General features: G+C 48.5%; 1 protein-coding gene across 1 annotated transcript in view; it reads left to right on the top strand.

The window, feature by feature from the left end:
* Positions 1 to 19,899, top strand: part of SRRM4 (serine/arginine repetitive matrix 4) — a 154,553-nt gene that overhangs the window by 86,380 nt on the left and 48,274 nt on the right. The window contains exon 2 of the mRNA XM_075898142.1: positions 11,341 to 11,487. Within this exon, the coding sequence (XP_075754257.1) occupies positions 11,341 to 11,487 (147 nt within the window). The remainder of the gene's footprint in view (positions 1 to 11,340; positions 11,488 to 19,899) is intronic.

The raw sequence follows: 19,899 nt of genomic DNA, 5'->3' as shown, positions 1-19,899 counted from the left end.
CTTATGCATTCTAGCAGGGTTTCACGCAGAGACCATTCCAGGAAAACACACGAGTTTCCTCTCTCGATTATTCTCCTTTGCAGTATCAGTGTCTCAGCTCTTTCGGGCTCCTCTGCTCCCAGAGGAGGAGGTCTGGAAACCTGGAGACAGGCCCTCTTACTTAGTCCTCGAGATCAGGATGAGACCTGATATAGGTCAGATTATCCCACATCTGCTACTGTTGTGTTCTTACACCTGTCTCTGGGGCACTGGTGCTGGCTAATGTCAGAGACAGGACCTTGGCCTAAATGGACTCTGTGTCTGCCCCTGTTTGGCAAGTCCTGTGTTCCCTGATATTAAATATTATCAATGTGCAGTATCCATCTCTGCCCCATATATTTTGCTTCCCTTTCCCTCTTATACTTGCAGGTTATGGTGCATCAACTCATAATAAGCTAAGCAACTGAGCTACCTCAGTTGGGTAGCTTATTTCAAAATAGCTTATTTTGAAATAGGGATCATCTAAATAACAGTTGTTTTGAAATAGAGCTCTCTTATTCCAACTTCCCTTACTCTTCCTACAATGATGGTTACAGGAATCGGAGAAAGATGTCCTCCAGCTTAACAGTATTTCGACACTACTTCGAAATAACTGCCGGCTGTGTAGATGCAGACTAACTTATTTCAGAATAGCGCTAGTTATTTCGAAATAGTGTTGCAGTGCATATGTACCCTAAGAAAGATTGTCGGGCTGGCAGAAAGTTGGTGTTTAGTTTCCAGGTGAAATTGTTTAATTTTTTGTTTTCTTTAACTATTCCTGGATACCTGAAAAAATCATTGAAACAATATGAAAAATGCTGTTCCCAATCAACATTTCATTTGAGTCAAATAGTAGACTTTCAGGAAGGCAGCCGTCTATTAGACAGACAGACACATTTTCAGGACCTCCCTACAACACAGCCCTTCTTCCCATGACAGCAAGAGTTAATGCCTATTTGGCTGTGTCCTAAATTCTGCCTGACCCTATCACCACATCCCTTCCCTCCACCCCCACCGACTGCTTTTCCCTCTTCTTTGTATCCTACTTGTTGGGTTTGTTGCTTTCAACTGTCCTTTTTGATCCTCTCCCCCATTGTGAAATGACACAGACTTGGCCAATGTGCGGCTCATAGTTGTGCAATTCAATGGAAAGAACACCCGTGAATTCTAAAAGCTTCTAGCAAAGGCTGCCTTGGTTCTGGATATAATTCTTGGGATGCATTCCAATAGAGTGTGGAGTAGCTGATATCAGCAACTGAATTGTATTACACTGCAATGCTTTTTACTTCCTTTGGGGCGGGTGTTCTCCCAAATGCCAGCAACTCCCCCCATGCCTGTAAAGAGAGTTCCCCATCAGTGCAGTACACATGGTGCAGGAATCAAGATACTTGCTAAATGCAGTTGACAGGGCAACTGTGACTCTGAAATGTACAGCTTGTGCAAATAAAGAGCTACTTATTGGCTTTTCATGCCTGGCATATCATGGGAGCAAGGAATGAGCCACCTCTCTGCCTTCTCCCAATCGGCCTCTTTCCACTCAAGATAGCAAGTAAGACAGCACAGGGGAGGGAAGGGATAGATTGTTAAAGGTATAGCAGCAGTACTGCTAACCCCAGGCACCCACAACTTGTGAATCGCATTCCCCCACCCCCCCCCAAACCATGAGACTGGTGTCAAAACCACTTTTTTAAAAAGGGGGCCTTTTTCTGTGGCCTTTGTTTGCTGAGCCTTTAGGGAACACCAAGGCCCTTTGCTCTGCAGCAACGAAGACGACAGCTTCAGCCTCTCTAGTCCGGCACGCTCTCATCCAGCAACATCTCTGGTCCAGCATGATTTAGTTATCTAGATATCCACTTAGCTTGGGTGTGGCCAAGTTTCCCGAGGTCTCATCAAGTTTGCTTATAGGTGTTAGTCCTGGCTCTGTGTTCCGTGCTGTTATTTAGCTCTAATTTACACCTCCATGTCTTCTTAAGAACCCAGTGAGCTGTGGGAGTGTTGGTAATGCTGCTAGACAATATTGACCTCAAGTGATTAGGCAAATTCTCTGGTTCAGCATCGGTCAGACCCCAAGGGCACTGAACTAGAGAGATTCAACCTGTAGAAACTTGTCTTTAAATGTAAGCTGAGCTTCATGCCACAGCACATACCTCCAGAAGCTGAGGCTTTATGGAAACCATCACAAGACTCAAATTGCAGGAGTTGGCAGCACTATCAGGTGCTGTCAAACCTCAAACCCTTCAGCTAGCTATGTGAGTGAAGGGCATGTAGAGCTGTGTCTGTGACATACTCCCCCTGCATCCATTCTTATGTTCCCTCTCTGTACAATATCCTGGCCTTTTTCCTAAAGAGGAATGCCCTTTCCGTCAGCCTGCCAGATGTGGAAGGAATTCTCTTGTCACTGCAATGGGTGTTCGGGGTCAGGCCCCTGACCAGCGATGTGCTACGGGAGGCTGGTGTCTCTGAGAGGCACTCCACAATCCCATTGCCCAGCCCTGAGCCATAGCAGCCAGGCCACTGTGAAGCAAGAGGGCCAAAGAGCTCTGCTCTCAGCTGTCCCATCGCATTGCAGAGCAGCATTTTCTCTTGTCAAGTCAGAGGGCCAGGAGGCAACAGGGTTGTGGATTCGCTTCAAGACAGAGTCAATTAGGGACGGTTGCTTTTATTAATTTCTCTAAGTCACTACTATTACAGGCTTAATACTGACAAATAATTGCACAGCTACTGCAAAGTAATACAACAATAAGAATAAGAAAGCAATGTATATAAGTGAGCAACAGGCACTCGGAAATGCTTATGCCTGTTTAGTCTGCAGGGAGTTCCATTCCGGTCACCTCACACCAGGCCACAATGGACGTGGCTCCAGCTGGCGGACCCAGTACAACCTCCAAGGTGAAGTCCCTGGTGGGAACTCACAGAGGGGCGGGACTCCCAGTGATCTTATACTTTAGTTGTTTGCTGAGTGTGGTCCAATGCCACTCTCAATGTTCCCACGTGTCTGAGAGCCGAGGTCATATTCTTTATCCCATACTCGGCTCTAGCAAGCAAGGGGAGTTGGAGCTGTTGAAGGCCGTCTGATAAAGAACACCTGGGCTACATCTATACTGGCAGCTTCTTGCACAAGAATGGTTTTGTGGAAGAGTTCTTGCACAAAAAGTCTTCCACGAGAGAGCATCTACACTGGCATGTGCTTTTACTCAAGAGATAGGCTTTTGCAATAAAGCATCTATGGCAGTGTGGACACTCTCTTGCACAAGAAAGCTCTGATGGCCATTCTAGCCATAGGGGTTTCTTGCACAAGACATTCATATTGCCTATCTACACTGCCCTCTTGCACAAGAGCTCTTGCATAAGAGGGCTTATTACTTGTGGGCTGTGTCTAGACTGGCCACTTTTTCCGGAAAATCAGCCGCTTTTCCAGAAAAACTTGCCAGCTGTCTACACTGGCCGCTTGAATTTCCACAAAAGCACTGACGATCTCATGTAAGATTGTCAGTGTTTTTGTGGAAATACTATGCTGCTCCCATTCGGGCAAAAGTCTTTTTCTGAAAAACTTTTGCGCAAAAGGGCCAGTGTAGACAGCAGAGATTTGTTTTCCGCCAAAAAGCCCCAATCGCGAAAATGGCGATCGGGCTTTTTTGTGAAATAGCTTGTCTAGATTGGCCACGGACACTTTTCCGCAAAAAGTGCTTCTGTGGAAAAGCATCCTGCCAATCTAGATGCTCTTTTCCGAAAATGCTTTTAACGGAAAACTTTTCCGTTAAAAGCATTTCCGGAAAATCATGCCAGTCTAGACGTAGCCGTGGGGAGAGGAATAACTCTTCCAGAAGAAGCCCTGTTTTCCGACGCTGTACTGTAAATTTACTTGCTCAAGAACATGCGTGCAGTGTAGACACCCAGCCAGTTTTTGCGCAAGAACAGCTGTTCTTGCGCAAGACACTGCCAGTGTAGACATAGCCCTGGTGTTTTCACCAGCAGGAATACAAGTTTAACCCCTGCAGGCCTACATATGGCTTTTATGTGACAGCCCTCCCTTGCCCCTGGCACGCTGCCCACTAGTTTTGCCACCCCCCCAGTCAAGCCTCCTGTCAACTTCCCCAGTCCCATCCCCCAAGGCCCAGGTCAGGATGAAAAGTTTCTATGCTTGTTTCATTTATTTGAGTAACGCTACAGGTGACACCAATGAAATAGGGTTTATGGTGACCTTGTCCACTGTGGTTTATTGCTGTCTCTCTCTTCACTTTTGAAATAAACATCTTAGGGGCCTGCAAACATATTTCCTTTCCCAAGGAGTGCTGAGCTATGGGGGAGGGCAGGCATTCTTGTTCTCCCCTAGACTAAGCCCTGCTGCTTCTTTATGGCCCTTGGGCTGACCCAGCATCACTGCTCTCACTCCGTCATTCCCTGGCTCCTCGTTATTAGCACAGCACTGCAAGGGAGAGCATTTCCACAACGCAATGGCCGACAGTCTGGCTTACGCGGCAGCATGTCCCCAAGACTCCCAGAGGGCCAGGAGCCAGCTGGCATAGCCCAACGGGGGGCCAAGGTCAGGTGTGCCGACGTCCTGCAATGGGGCTCCAGTGCAGCCCTGTCTCCTTCAGATCCAGCAGGGGAAGGCAGCAGGGAATATTCCCATGGGTTCAGATGCCCCCAGACACAGGCTGAACAAGAGACTGGCCCTTTGCTCCCATTGAGGAACAGAATGCAGCATATTTGGATCATGAGGAGCTCAGCAACTTTGGCTCTCAAGTCTCCATGCTCCATTTGCTAGGGTTGAAATCAGCCACTGAGTTTTGTACAGTTTCCAGCCCAGTTTGTTCAGTGGCCAGGTTATCCTGAAACTCTGCCCAGCCTTGGTCACCCACCTGCCCCCATTTTGGGGTCTATAGCAAAATACAAAAACTCTTTAAGTTTCCCTTGGGCTCAGCTGCAGCAGAACTTATCACAAAGTCCTGTGTCAGTGTAGGTCTTACCTGGGCTGGGGTCTTTAAATACTTGGAAAATGACTGGTAGTTCTTTGGATTTGTGGTTAGAATGCCCCAGACTTCCTCTACCAGCTTGTAAAAACTTACCAGTCAGCTGCATTTTTGAACTGGGCACCCCAGCAATAAACTGTCTCCTTTGAGGGTGCTCTGCAGCTGGGCTAGATTTGAAAGGCTTCTGTTTTTGGCAGCTTGACTAAAGTACCTTCCTTTCAGCCATTCTTTGTGATTCTGCTCTATTCCTCCTGTGCATACATGCAAGCAGGTCATTAAACTGGTTTGAGTTCAGCTGCATTTCAGTGGGGTCTAAATAAATCTGTGAGCGTAAAGGCCAGTTGTGACTCTGGTTGGGAGCGCACAGCTATGGCAGTGGGGAGGAGCCGTCTGATCACAAAGCACCGTGGCTCAGGAGAGAGGTGGGGGTGGGAAGGGAAAGTCATGACCTACGCTCACTTGTGGTTATGTCAAACATAAATTGTAAATTCCAAGCTGCTGACAAGGCTCCATGAACTGTCTGACTGTGTCTTGTCTGAATCTGAAATGCAAAGATTTCATTAGCAATCCAAGACACACTGGAGCTATTTACATAGACGCAGCAGAATATTTGCTTTTTCCTTTGTTACCCACTTGACAGGAATGTGTCAAACCTTGTTCCCTTCTCTTGCCCTCCAGTGCCAAAGCAGCAGCCACATCTCTTGATTAAACAGACATTAGAGACACTGAATTGCCCAAGACAATTGGGCAAGCAATGAGCTTTGGGTTGTCTGATCACCCTGGATTGTTACCGGCATCCTGCTTCATGGGGCAGCTTCCTGCCCTGGCTTAGAATGATTATTCTCTGGATACCTGATGGCAAAGAACAGTGCATTGGTTTGCAGCCGGTTAACTTGCACAAAAACACACTATGGGCTGAATTTTTCCATGTGCAGCTTGGTTACATGCAGAATTTCCTTTTGCTTAATTACAAAATCTAATGTCCTGAAATACCTCCTCCTCCCAATTTCTAGTATGTAAATATCTCACCAGCTGATCATCATTCTCTGATTATTAATGTTCCTTTCACGGGAAGAGAGGGGCTGTCTTGAAAGCCCCACAGCTGAACTCTTCTCATTCCTATTGTGCAGGGATAGCATTGTACACTGCAAGCTGCCCTAAACTGCCTCATCTCCAGCTGGAGGTCTTCGCTTTGCTTCCATTGGCAGCTTGGTCTGTGGGCTGACAGTCTGCTGGACTGCTGATCATGTCTAACCACAATGGTGTGTGGCTTTTGGTAATACCTCCATTATTCATCTGCATATTACCCCATTGCCATCAGCCCTGCCCTCATTACATGAGTCGCTAGACAGACCCAGAAGGAGCGTGGGCTTGACAAAGCAGATGATTAATGTAAGAAAATGTCAACAGGTGCATAGTTACTGTCCTGTTGTGTGGAGTGACTCAGAACCACAGGTGCCTGTTAAAGGGCAGACTGTCAAAACCAGCATGGGCACCCTAAACAGTGTGTCCCATGATAAGATTTCACCAAGCCAGTAAAAAATGTGGAACTCCTAGATCATTGAAACAGTCTTACCATGGCATCCCAGCCAGTCCCCTAACACCATGTCTGCCCTACCACTTTTGTTGGTAAAACATGCATTGCACCTCATGGGGGTACAATCAGTACTCAAATAATATGTTATATGAGCATAAGTGGTAGAGCAGGAGAGCATCTCCTGATGTCATAGCAACTGCCCCTCCTTGGGGATGGGAAGAGTTCTCTCCTATTTGCATAGAGAAGCTACACGTGAGATCTTAGGGTACATCTATACAGCAGCATTATTTCAGAATAAATAACGAAGAGTGCATCTACACCACAAGCTTTTATTTCGGAATAATGTCAAGCTGGAGGACTTCTTACTCTCACCCATGGTAACTCTCCTTTCACAAGAGGGAAGTCCAAGGAAGAGTGTTCTCCCTTTGACCTCCTGCAATGCAGACAGCGCCAAAAGCCGAGTTAAGCTATTTTGACTTCAGCTACACAACTGATGTAGCTCAAGTTGCACAGCTTAATTCGACTTCAGCTGTGCTGTGTAGATGTGCCCTTACAGTGGTACAGCTGCTTTGGGTCAGCCATGCTGCTGTAAAGTGTAGACGTAGCCTGGAGAATCTAAACCCATCTTGCCCTCCAGAAAAACTGGGATTAATGACAAATAGACACTTATACCAAAAATCATTCCACACTCACGCTGCCTCCTGTCACAAGAGACTTTTTACTCCCAGATCAATCAGCGTACAACAAAGACAACACCAGTAGCTAATTTTGTAATCAATTATTTAAAGGTGTATTACCTAGGAAGAAGGAATAGGAGTTATTTTTCGGTTGTTACAGAAAGCGAACATACCCACCTGATGAGTTACCTTTTAACTCCCAAGAATGACAGAGCTGTAGTGATCTGTCAAGTCAAAGTGTCTTTCAGGACAGACCCAGTAAGCCACCCCTGGGAATCCCTGGCTTCTGTTTAGAATCTCTGGCCATTCAGAGTTCAAGCAGCCAAAAAGATGCAGCTTTTCTTGTTGAGGATTTGTATTCCTTTCCTCCAGTGGTCAAGATGATAGAACAAGTTATCATCTTCATGGGTTGGGAGTGCAGCAATCAACAAAGTCTTTTGTTCTCTGATGTTCCCCAGTGGTTCGTCTGCTGTCTTTATCGGCATTCTTTTATTGGGGAGGAGATAACACTTTCTGTGGCAAACTGATATTTCCCACTCCGGAATGCTTCTCTCCTGACTCCGCAGTGTTTACAGTTTCAGAGCAAATACTTAACACTTCAGTATCACTTTATCATGTGGGCTATAGATATTTTACGTGAGATTCATGCATGCACCATTGCATGGCATCTAAACACTAAATACATTATTGTAAGACTAATACCTATTTTTGAACAAAGCTAACACAGAGGTGACATAGTCTAGTCTCCAGTTTCAAGGAAGTTCACAAGTTATGAAGTCTGTCAATTCATAGCTAATGTCTGTGTGACCTTGGGGGGGCTAGACTTCACTGCCCTTCTCTAGTGTCTTAAAAGAAACCCAACTCCCATAGAAAATTGGGATGTAAAATCCTGGTTAATCAGTTAAACTTAAGGTTTAACCAGTTAACCGATTAGCCAGGATCCCACTGCCACATTTGCACCACCCATATGGGGCTGCTGCAGCCATGCCTCTCCCCCTGCACATGGGAGGCTGGCAGCAAGAGCTGCAGCCACACACATGGGGAGGGTCAGCCTCTGCTCCTGGCCCCCCGTGCACGAGGCTTTCAGCTGCTGCCGCCAGCTCCCTCCATGATATTTAAGTGTTTAGTGTTCTGCTCCCAGCCCCCCTGCTGCAGGCAGAGGAGGGGATGCTCCTGGGTATGGGTTAACCAGTACCCACTATGCATCACCTGGTTACTGGTTACCCATTCACATCCTTAATAGAAAAGTAGCTGGAGACCCAGAGTTCAGTCTCAAGGAATTTCAGGGTCATCCTCCTCACCTTCAGTCCCAAAAGGAACTAAAGAACTTAATTTAATTAAATAACTTCATAAAATCTTACACATAGTCTGATTTTACAACTATAACATAGCTATTTTATAATCCACAGTCATTACAATTACAATAAGCATAAGTAAAAAGAAATCCAAAAACTAAAATTCGAACCGTTCAGAACTCACAAAGCACAGTAAGGAGAAACGGAGAGCTCCCAAAAGCTTATGTTTAGTTCACCTAAGTCTCAGTGAGTGTCTGTGAACACCAAATCTGCGCAACTTGCTGGGTCCAAAACATCTTTCCTCCACTTGCTTGTTGGACTTCTCGGTTGGAGTCCAGGCAGACTCTTCCTCTGCTGTGGATCACTGCTAGGCAGCCAGCTTGCAGATTAATCAGTCACTCAGTTAAGTCACAAGTACATTCAATTGAAAGATAATCCAGTTACAAGAAAATACAAAAACGGAGACTAACAAAACAGAAATGACTCTTTTCCTGTTGCTACATGTAAAGAGGCGCGGAAGAATCGCACTAGCTGAGAAAGTAATTAGAACAGTTTGGCTAAAATCAAAACAGCTTTGCAGGCATACAATTCAGGCTCGTATGCAGGGGGTGTGTGAAAGCATGCCTCCATGGTCCCCCAAGTACGCATGCTCTCTCAGCCTGGGGAAGGCAGGAACAGCTCATGCGCTCACTAGCCAGAGGGAAGGCTGGGGTTGATTTCCCTGCTAACTTGGGATTTCCCCCATCCTTCATTCCCATGGCCCAGCCAGCTTTCTGCACCGGGGCCGCCACCGCCAGGGCTGAGCTCAAGCCCCTTCAAACTGATAGGAAAGCTCAGAACTTCAAGGGGGCCTGGCCAGCCTCCCCTTTGCTGGGCAGCCGGCCGCCTCCGTGGGCCCCTGGGCAAAGCGAGGGGAGAAGGCGTCAGCTCAGCATTCCCAGAAGAGGAACGGCTTTGGGTCAAAGGTGTGGGGCCTTAGTGGAAGGGGCAGGGCCAGAAACAGCCAGCCCTTCATGCTGCCTGGAGCACGGTGTGCCCCCCTCTCCAGTCCTTAGAGCTGCCCAGAGTGAGCAGTCCAGCACTCTGGGCCCCTTTTGAATTGCTAGACCCTGGGGCAACTATCCTCTTTGTTTCCCCCTACCCTCATCGGCAGGCCTGCTCCCTTATATCCTGGCCTTCCCCCCCAGGAATAGCTGTCCAGGAGACAGCTCTGCACAGCCAGAACTGACCCTTTCTGGAAAGTTAAAAGGAGGCTTTGGCCCGGAATGAGGAATTGACACTGACGGCGTATTAGCAAAATCAGTCCATCACCACGCTGGTGGTTGGACCTTGCCTTCCTTTCCTGCCCCCTCCTCACTGCTTGTCTCATTAGGGGAGTCTCTTTGGGTCTGTCAGGGACATGCCATCTGGTAGGAACGGAAGGGGTAGGATTAGGGTAACATTGCATGAGGGTGGTGCCGACCTCTGGAGTGAGAACATGGGTCGTGCAGTATGGCAGATTAGCCAGCACAGCTTGGAGCCAGGACCAATTGGAATAAGAGTACATACCCTGCCTGCGGGGATCTTGCACCATAGCGCTCAGGGCTTTGCTGGCTACAGCATTAGCAAGTGTGACTGTTTGGACCTCCTTTTCCTTTCCCCTGCCAGCTGTTTTCTCTCCTGCTTTACCTGTTAAATGAGCTGTCGCCAGGCTGCAGTCTCCCAGCCTGGGTCAGTAAATGCTAGTGGCAGCTCATGCATGAAAGCGGATGGAAACGTGTCTGTGTCGTGCTGGAGCCAGACTTCAGACAAGTGTTTTCTCCAGTCTTGTTTGAACGTTGAATGTTTTCTGTGACACACACGCGACTGGGAACAGAATTCTCTCTGCCTGAGCCCCGCGCTGCTTTAATTGGCAGTGATGGTGCCCTGAGAGCTGTGTGTAATCCCGAAGCTGTCTCCTACCGTTCCGAGTCTAGATGTTATTTCTCCCATCCGGAGCTGTAGGCAGCTGGGACAGAAGCTCCCTACGAGCAGGGTACAGAAGAGGAACTATTGAGACTGGTGGGGACAGACATCTCCAGCCTGGGAATGGGCTACCCAGTAGTTCCTACTGCCTCTCCTACAGCACTGTCTCTACAGCAGGTGCCCTGTATGGCCCTCCCTTCTCTGTTCCTTGTCCTATCCTCACCCCTCTCTGGCAGCAGACACACATGCTCCTGGCTCAGATGTCTCCATAAGGCCCATGGGTGGCTGGATAGTTGGGCCGGTGCCTTGGCAACTGGCCTGATGTTATGTGCCACCACAGTTGCTTCTTCCCTTCTGGGTCCTGTTCTCACTTCGGCGAGACACTGGGGATGGGGAGATGTGTAGATCCACCCAACCACCCAGCGTTTCGATTACAAGGACCCTAGCCCTCTCCACTGCCCACCCTGAGCACTGAGTGCATGTGAATATGTACAAAATACCAATCCACCTAGGCCCGTATCAGCCTTTTCCCTTCTTCTTTCAACTCACCCGCCCCATCTCGCTGACAGAGCTTGGAAGCAAAGGCCTCCCCTTCTATCCTGAAAGCCAGGAGATGACTCTGGGCTACTCTCTTAATCTCTCTGGGCCTCAGTTCCCCACCTGTTAAATGGGAAACTTCCTGCCTCTCGCCCACCCTCTACGTGACCATTCTGACCATAAGCTCTCTAGGGGAAGGGACTCTCTCTTGCTCTCTGTGTGAACGGTGCCTCGCAACAGAGAACCCGGCCTTGGGTGGGCTATATGGGCCCTACACCCAATAGTGGCTGTCATTCAGACACGGCGACCTCCCGGGGGAACAGCCCCTCACGGCTTTGTTTCTCTTCTCTGTGGCCCAGCAGTGAGACGCCGAGCTGCCTGTCGCGCCCAATAGAGGAGAGACACCTGGAAAAGCCCAGCGGAAATGCCGCTCAGGAGGCCGGTGACACCAATGGCTGTGTGAAAGGAAAGGAGAGCAGACCGCACACCCACCACCGATCCCGCAGGTAAGATCCCAACCGCGGTGGCCCTTCCTGGGAGCCGTGGGTAATCCAGTGGAGTGAGGAATGGAGGGGAGGAGTGTACGTAGCCATCTTCCAGACCTCCCACCTCCTCCGCAGGACCCCCACATGCCTGTGCTTGCTGGGAATCCCATTCTCCATGTAATAGCCCGCCAGAGTCTGTGACAGTCGAGTTGCTCCATTAATTTATCCGGCAGTTTCCCCGGTAACCCGGCTTCCTGTTTCGCTCAGTTCCTCTAATACATAGGCTCCCCATCCCCTAGGAGAGTCATCCTTCCCCTTGGGGCAGCAAGGTTTCTGCAAGGTCCCCTACACTCACTACGCTGCCCAGGCCTGCCGAACAGTGAGGGGCAAGAGGGCAGTTGCCCCAGCAGCTGGATATTCAAAAGGGCTTGGGAGTCCTAGTCACCACTCCTGAAGCAGGCCCTTTAAATCACCACCAGAGCAGCATGTGGTGTGCTCCAGGTGGCTCTGAGGGCTGCCTAGGGGTGGGGGAGGGGGAGGCACAGCACACTCCAGGCAACACTGAGGGCTGGTTACTCACAGCCCCACCCCTTCTGGCTGAGGCCATGCCCCCTCCGGGAGCATGGTCGGAGCTGCCTCCTTTCCCTGGGGCTCAGCAAGTTTATCGGCCCTTCTGAGACTGCTCCTCTGCCTCCTACCACCAGATGCTACAGCAGCCTTGGGCCCTTTCTTTCCAGTGGGCACTTGAGTAGGGTCGTTCTGGGGTCTCCAGGAATTAAAGATTAATCTTTAATTAACGATCGTGTCGTGTGATGAGTCCTCCAAGCAAGACTGGCAACCCTACAATCGTGCATCAAAGCAGTGAATGACTACCATTTCAAACTAGGCTTAGCAGAGGTTTGAAGGCAGACTAGCTGCTGGCATCCCAAGGGATAGGGTTGCTAACAGGTGAGGTTCACCGTAACCGAGATTCCCTTTGGCTCACGCCTAGATCGCAGACCAACACAAGGCTTGTTCAGGGAGAGGTTTATTATCATCCTCAATTCTTCTTTAATTGTGGTGACTTGAGAGGGGGAAAATGAATTAAGTTTATAAACAATGTGAACAGCCTTTCAGAGTCCTGCCTGTTAAATTATCACCGGGATTAAAGTCTATCTATTTGTTTAAAGCTACAAGAGACAGAGCGAGAGAGAGAGAGAGAGCATATTTCACATCTTCAGATTTCAAGCTAACCAGCACAATAATCAAAAGTGTATTTTTAATTAGACTTTGATGGCAATCGGAGGGAAACAATTTAAATCAAATGAACTCAGGGAGAAAGTTTCTATATCAAAAACAAAAGAAGTTATCTGCAGAAACCAGGAAAGGCTCTACAGTGTGGGGCTGAAGGGAGAAGGCTAGAGTTTCCCTGTGGGCCAGGGAGATGCTGGAACTCAAAAGTGCCTGGATAAGCTATCAGGAGGCAGTGGAAAGGGTTGAGAACTGAGATTTTCAGAGTGCTGAGCAAACACAATCATACTGAAGTAAATTAGGTCATGAATATACATGGAAAGTCATAGAAGCAGATGGGGTGAGTGTTTTATGATTAAAACATCGGACAGGAGTCTCAGGCTATGTCTATACTACAGAGATTTTCTGGGATACCTCTGGTATTCTGGAAAAACTCCGCCACCTGCAGGGAATGCATCTGCTCTTCTGCTTTTTTTGCAGAGGAAGAAGTGCTCTTCCAAAAGAGGAGGCTTTTTCAAAATTTGGCCCAGTGTAGCTTTGGTGCCACATTAAGAAAGGCCAGAGCAGGTTGGAGCTGAGGTTCAGTTAGCCCAGCATCCTGTCTCCCGCAACAGCCAGCGCTTGATATTTCAGAGGAAACACTTAGAGACCACTACACAGGCCCACCGATGGGGGATAAAGGAGGCACCTGCCCCAGGGCTGGGCAATTCTAAAGGACCCAGGGCTCCTGGCCACCACCTTTGCAGCAGCGGTAGCGCCCAGAGTCCTGGTCCATTAAAATTGCCGCTGGAGCGCCGCACGGCGTGCTCTGAGCAGTTCTGAGGCCTGGGCAGGGGGAGCGGGTGTGGCACATTCTGGATAGCGCTGAGGGTTGGCTGCCCCATCTCTTCCGCATGAGGCCCTGCCCTTTCTGGGAGCACAGAGCTGACTTCCGTCACCTTGCCTAGGAATCTGGCAGGGTTACTGCTCCCCTGCCACAACGATGTAATGGCCACAGAGGATGCTGTCTCCTCACCCCTGGCAGCTAGAGCCGTGAGAACAAGAGGGGCTTTCTCTACACGGAAAGGCCATTTGCAGGGAGGAGCTCTGAGGCTGAGTCTTTTGAAAATCCTCACCGGAGGAAAGCCATCAAGATGAAGCTTGATCCAGGAAGAGGGATGAAATTCTCAAACCTGGGTTGTGTAGGGTCAGATTAGCTGGCGCAATGGTCCCTGTTGGCCCCTATTGGCCTTCATGCCTATGAATCTACATTCAAGAACAGAAACAGGGAACAGACGGGGCCTCGATCCATCACCACCCTGCAGCTTTCTCTTTCAAAGAAGCCTGCCCTACCGGCAGGGTCAGCTGCTGTGTTGTGGGGCAGAGTGGTTGCAAGATGTTAGAATAGCCCTCTGTGCTGTCTCTGAACACCTTACTTTTGTTCTTTTTTGAGGAGGTGGGTGTTGTTTTTCCTTGATCTCAGATAAGTGGCTGACTCTGAAAGTGTTCGGGTTGCTTGTGGCAAGAGGAAAAATATAATGGGCAGGTGAAAGGAAAATGCTTATGGCAGAAAAATTAGGGAAGAAAACCAATCTGAGCATTATTTTCCTAGCATTAGGACAATATGACACAGTCAAGAATTAGCTTGTGAGGATGACAAAAAGTCCCCCTGCAGTTGGTCTGAGATAGATGTCTGATTTGGAAGAAAGACAGCGATCCTCCTCCAAATGATATTTCTTTTACCTTAACACAGATTAAAGGCCCATCAAGCCTGTTGCCAAGAAGGCAGTGTACCACGACTCCTAATGCATCTACCGCTGGATCTTTGAATTACTGGAGAGACTAGAGAGGAAATATTTAAATGCTAATTGGAGGATGCAATGAGATTCCATCCCCCTTTCTGTTCTGCGACAGAGGGACACGATGCTTGTTATCTTGCAAAAAAGCTTGTCTCTTCGCCTCTAAAAAGCAGCCTGCTGACCCAGAACGGGGCTGGAAAAAACAATGGATGCGAGTGAATGGGACTGATTCTGCTCCTCTTTGTACCAGTGTAAATCAGAAATCCATCCACCAATCCCAGTGTCCAAAGACTAGATTGGAAAAGGGGGAAAGGTGATAGGAAGGGAAAGATAGTCCTAGAATGAGGGAGAAAGCTGATACATCTCAGACGGACTTAGGAACAGGAAACGGAATTTGATCTCTCATGAGGACTTGTGGTGTGTGCTGTTTCTCTTTTGATGCAACAGTGAGTGAAGGGCACATAAGGCAGGCTACCAAATCACATCCTCAGAGGCTCCCTCCAAATGCTCTTTGGAGGATAAGTGGCCCCAACGTTTATAGGCTGGGCCCCAGAGTCTCTGGTGTGTGAGGGGAATGTGAGGAGTGTCTTTCTCCTTCTCAGCTAGGGACCACTTACGAGAGGTTGTTTTTTGGTTTTTTGGTTTGTTCTGCTTCTCACTCGTGTGCAGCTCCCAACTGATTTTTCTGTGGGTCAGTGGCCCCCGATCCTAAAAAGATCCCCACCCTGTCCTAGAGGAAGCCTTGCAGAGGCTGCAGAAAGCAGAAGACCCTTCTTAACCCCAGGCTAAGTCTAGATTGCATCCCTCTGTCGACAGAGAGATGTAGACTAGGCATAGCGAAATTGCTAATGAAGCAGGGATTTAAATATCCCGCGCCTCATTAGCCTAAACATGGCCGCCACTTTTTTTCGAAATGGAGTTTTTTCAGAAAAAAACAGCAGTCTAGATGTGGATCTATTGAAAATAAAGCTTTTTTCAACAGATCCTGTATTCCTCAAAAAATGAGGTTTACAGGATCTGTCGAAAAAGGCTTTATTTTTGACAGATCCGCATCTAGACTGCCTTTTCTTTTTTTTGAAAAAACTCCATTTCAAAAAAATTGGCGGCCATGTTTATGCTAATGAGGCACGGGATAGTTAAATCCCTGCTTCATTAGCAATTTCGATATGCCTAGTCTACATCTCTCTGTCGACAGAGGGATGCAATCTACACACACCCCCAGAGAGGTGCTGAAGAAAGGCTAGAAATAGGGCCAGCATGAGACATGTGCAGTCAGTTCCCCCAGACACGGCCCTGCTCTTTATTTGGCCTCTGTGCCAAGCTCTATTTGCATATACTGGAGATTTAGACCATTTATTTTATTGCATATTAAAACAGTAACGATTGAAAGTTCAAATTGTATTAAAAATACCCATGTTACAGACGTCTGTTTTGTGGAAGTAAAATGTTCCTTATGATCTATACGCCCGTTTTAAACAAAGCACCATAATAATGTCCATGTTGCGCGCTCTGCAGTGTAAGATATAGAGCGATGCTCGTGCGTCATGCCCAGTGGGCTAATGGCCGCGGTGACAATTCTGTGTGTGTTAATGACACTAATGTGGTGGAAGGCGGTTTTAGTTAAAGTTCTATGGTGAATTTGACTCCAAGTATTTGAAATAGGCCCCCCCAACTAATCACAGTAGCTGCTTGTGAAAGAGGGCAGCATAGAGTATGAGCTTGCGCGTAGTGGGGCTGGACTTTATTTGGAGACTGTGAGGATTTGGAGCAGATTCTGTTATTGGACCGGCCCCTGGGAAAGGAAGGTCTGAGCCACAAGGGAGCCTGTGTGGAGTTTGAGGAGCTCTGAGAGAAGGGGAATCTGAAACAGGCCTCCACAGAGCCATGGTTTGCCAGCAAGGGGCGCTAAAAGGCGGACATGCCCAGTCTTCTTCCTCTCAGGACAAAATTCCTGGCCCACATCAACACACCACACAACCCTGGGTCTCACCATGTGGGTTGTGTTATCCGTTTGGGCTGCTGGCTCTTCAGGGCATGGGTGCTTTTCCCCTGTCTTTTTGTTCTTAACAAACAAGTGCCATTCTCTCAAGGGTGGTAGTAAGCCAAATGCCCCACGCATGGGCCTGGACTACAATATGACTCTGGCCATTAGGAGTTATCTAATACCCCAGGGAATTTGTCACAGGGCTGAGGTGCTGAATTTCTTTGCTATGGATGTGGCAACCTTCATTGGCTGTTCTAACTTGTGATGTGCCTCTGTGTGTGGTTCCATATTTGCCACCCATCACCACCAAGGTGGCTGCATTGCAGGGAAAGGTGAAGTCATCCTATGATTTGCCTGGTGGTTAGCAACTACCTGGTAATTAGTGTGGAATCAGAACACTGTGAAAATGACATAAAGCAAGAGTAAATTGTAAGGATTACATTGTCTATATTCCATCACAATGTGATGTTAGCCTGAACTGGGCTTGCTAGTTTTTCACTAGTCTTAGGCCTAGACACATTTACACCTGATGAGTGGTACCTTAGGAGGCAAGTAGGACCACCAAAATAAACAGGACTATCATTGTTATTATTTAATCTCTCAATGCCTGGAGCTCTATGAAACATCAGAAACACATGGTGAGAAATAGACCTAAACCTTAAGAATTTATCATCTAAACAGAAAAGAAAAGATGGGTAAGAGAAGGGGCTTTAATCCCATTTTAAAGATGGGGAACTGAGGCTCAGAGAATTTAAGTCCAGATCTTGAAAGATAGTAAGGTAGCTTGAGAATTAGACACCTAAGAACATAAAAACGGCCATGCTGGATCAAACCAAAGGTCCAGTGAACCCAATATGTCTTCTTACAGTGGCCAGTGCCATGCACTTCAGAGAGAATGAACAAACAGGTAATCATCGGATAATCCATCGCCTATCACCTCTTCCCAGCTTCTGGCAAAGAGAGGCTAAGGATACTTCAGGGCATAGTTTTGCATTGCTTCCCATTCTGGTTAATAGCCATTGCTGGATCTATCCTCCATGAACTTACCTCGCTCTTTTTGGACACTGAGGGTATGTCTACACTACAGCACTAATTCGAACTAACTTAATTCGAATTAGTTAATTCGAACTAAGCTAATTCGAACTAGTGCATCTAGACTAAAAACTAGTTCGAATTAGCGTTTTGCTAATTCGAACTAGCATGTCCACATTGAGTGGACTCTGAACCGAGGTTAAGGATGGCCGGAACAGGTGCCGGCAGGGCATCAGGTTAGGACTTAGAGCGTGGAGCTGCTGCCTCAGGCTAGCCGAGGGCTGTGCTTAAAGGCACCCAACCCCCAACCCGGACAGACAGTTCTCAGGGTTCCCCGCTTCCTCGTCTACTTTGATGAGGGACAGCAAAGCAGTCCTGTCTTGGAGTGCCCTGAGTAACCACACTCGGCACATCACAGCACTCGGCCATCAGACTGGCTGCACTTGCTGCAGGCTGCCATCCAGGGGGGTCAATTGGGGGGCTGTCAGGATCCAGGAGGCCCTGCAGGAGAGCTTCCACCCCGAGGAGCCCGCAGAGCTACCCCAGTCCTCCCCATCGGGGGCTTGTGCCCCATTCCTCCCTCACCACCTTCCACTTACCCCTCCCTAGCCCCCCTTCCTGATGTAAAAAATAAAGTACACGTGTGTTCAAAAATAGAAACTCTCTTTATTTAACAAAACTGGAGAGAGGGGGAGGATTAACCTCTGGGGAGACTGTGAAAAAGAGGTGGGAGAGGGGAAGAGAAAGGGTGGAAGAGGGGAGGGGAAAACCTGGGAGGAGGTTACTGGAAGGGGTAGCCAGGGGAAGAAGGAGGAGGGGAAGTATAAAACTATGGTACGCCATATCTTCAGTACTGTATACAGATGTGGTCTCCTCACCTCAAAAGAGATGTTTTGGCCTTGGAAAGGGTTCAGAAAAGGGCAACTACAATGATTAGGGGTTTGGAACAGGTCCCATATGAAGAGAGGCTAAAGAGACTGGGACTTTTCAGCTTAGAAAAGAGGAGACTGAGGGAGGATATGATAGAGGTCTATAAAATCATGAGTGGTGTGGAGAGGGTGCATAAAGAAAAGTTCTTCATTAGTTCCCATAATAGAAGGACTAGAGGACACCAAATGAAATGAATGGGTAGCAGGCTTCAAACTAATAAAAGAAAGTTCTTCTTCACAAAGCAAATAGTCAACCTGTGGAACTCCTTGCCACAGGCTGTAAAGGCTAGAACTATAAGGGTATGTCTACACTACCACCCTAGTTCGAACTAGGGTGGTTAATGCAGGCAACCAGAGTTGCAAATGAAGCCCGGGATTTGAATTTCCCTGGCTTCATTTGCATGTTGCCAGGCGCTGCCATTGTTAAATGTCCGTTAGTGCGGACTCCGTGCCCGCGGCTACACATGGCACGAACTAGGTAGTTCGGATTAGGCTTCCTATTCCAAACTACCTGTACTCCTCGTGGAACAAGGTGTACAGGTAGTTCGGAATAGGAAGCCTAGTCCGAACTACCTAGTCCGTGCCGCGTGTAGCCGCGGGACACGGAGTCCGAACTAGCGGACATTTAAAAATGGCGGCACCCGGCAACATGCAAATGAAGCCTGGGAAATTCAAATCCCGGGCTTCATTTGCATCTCCGGTTGACTACATTACCACCCTAGTTCGAACTAGGGTGGTAGTGTAGACATACCCTAACAGAATTTAAAGAGAAGTTAGATCAAGTCATGGAGGTTGGGTCCATGAAGTGCTATTAGCCAGGGGATAGGAACGGTGTCCCTGGCCTCTGTTTGTGGAAGACTGGAGATGGATGGCACAAGACAAATGGCTTGGTCATTGTCTTTGGTCCATCCCCTCTGGGGTAGCTGGTGTTGGCCGCTGTCGGCAGACAGGCTACTGGGCTAGATAGACCTTTGGTCTGACCCAGTACGGCCGTTCTTATGTTCTTATGTTCTAAGCTCAGGGCTCAGGGTCGGGGGTCTCACTGGAACACCTTGATTTTCATGAAAACCTGCTCCTGGGTTTGCACGTGGCCTTTGGTGGCCAGGCTGGCAGCTATCCTGCCCTAGACGGCCACTTTCCTGTGCCTAGTGTGGAGGTCGTAGACGTTGGAGGCCTCCCCCAAACCTGGATGAGATCCACGATCTCTGCGCTAGACCATGCAGGCGCCCGCCTCTTGCGGTCCCAGGCAGGCTCCAGGGAGCTACCAGCCTGGTCCTGGGAAGAGGCGGAGAGCTGGGTGGCAGCGGGTGGCTGGCTCATGCCATGCCAGGTGCAGGGTCTGCTGGCTGGGTGCTGGCAGGCTTGCAACTGGCACAAGCACCGTAGCCAGACCGTTCCCATTTAAGGGCTCCGGGGCCGGGAGGATGGCAGAAGAGTTTCCCTGGTTTGACCCAGAGTGGCCACCAGGGAAAGCTGGGGA

This window comes from Pelodiscus sinensis, chromosome 15 (assembly GCF_049634645.1).
Source record: "Pelodiscus sinensis isolate JC-2024 chromosome 15, ASM4963464v1, whole genome shotgun sequence".
Lineage (NCBI taxonomy): Eukaryota > Metazoa > Chordata > Testudines > Trionychidae > Pelodiscus > Pelodiscus sinensis.
Note: the sequence above shows the minus strand (reverse complement) of the source record. Positions and strands in the feature narration are given on the sequence as shown.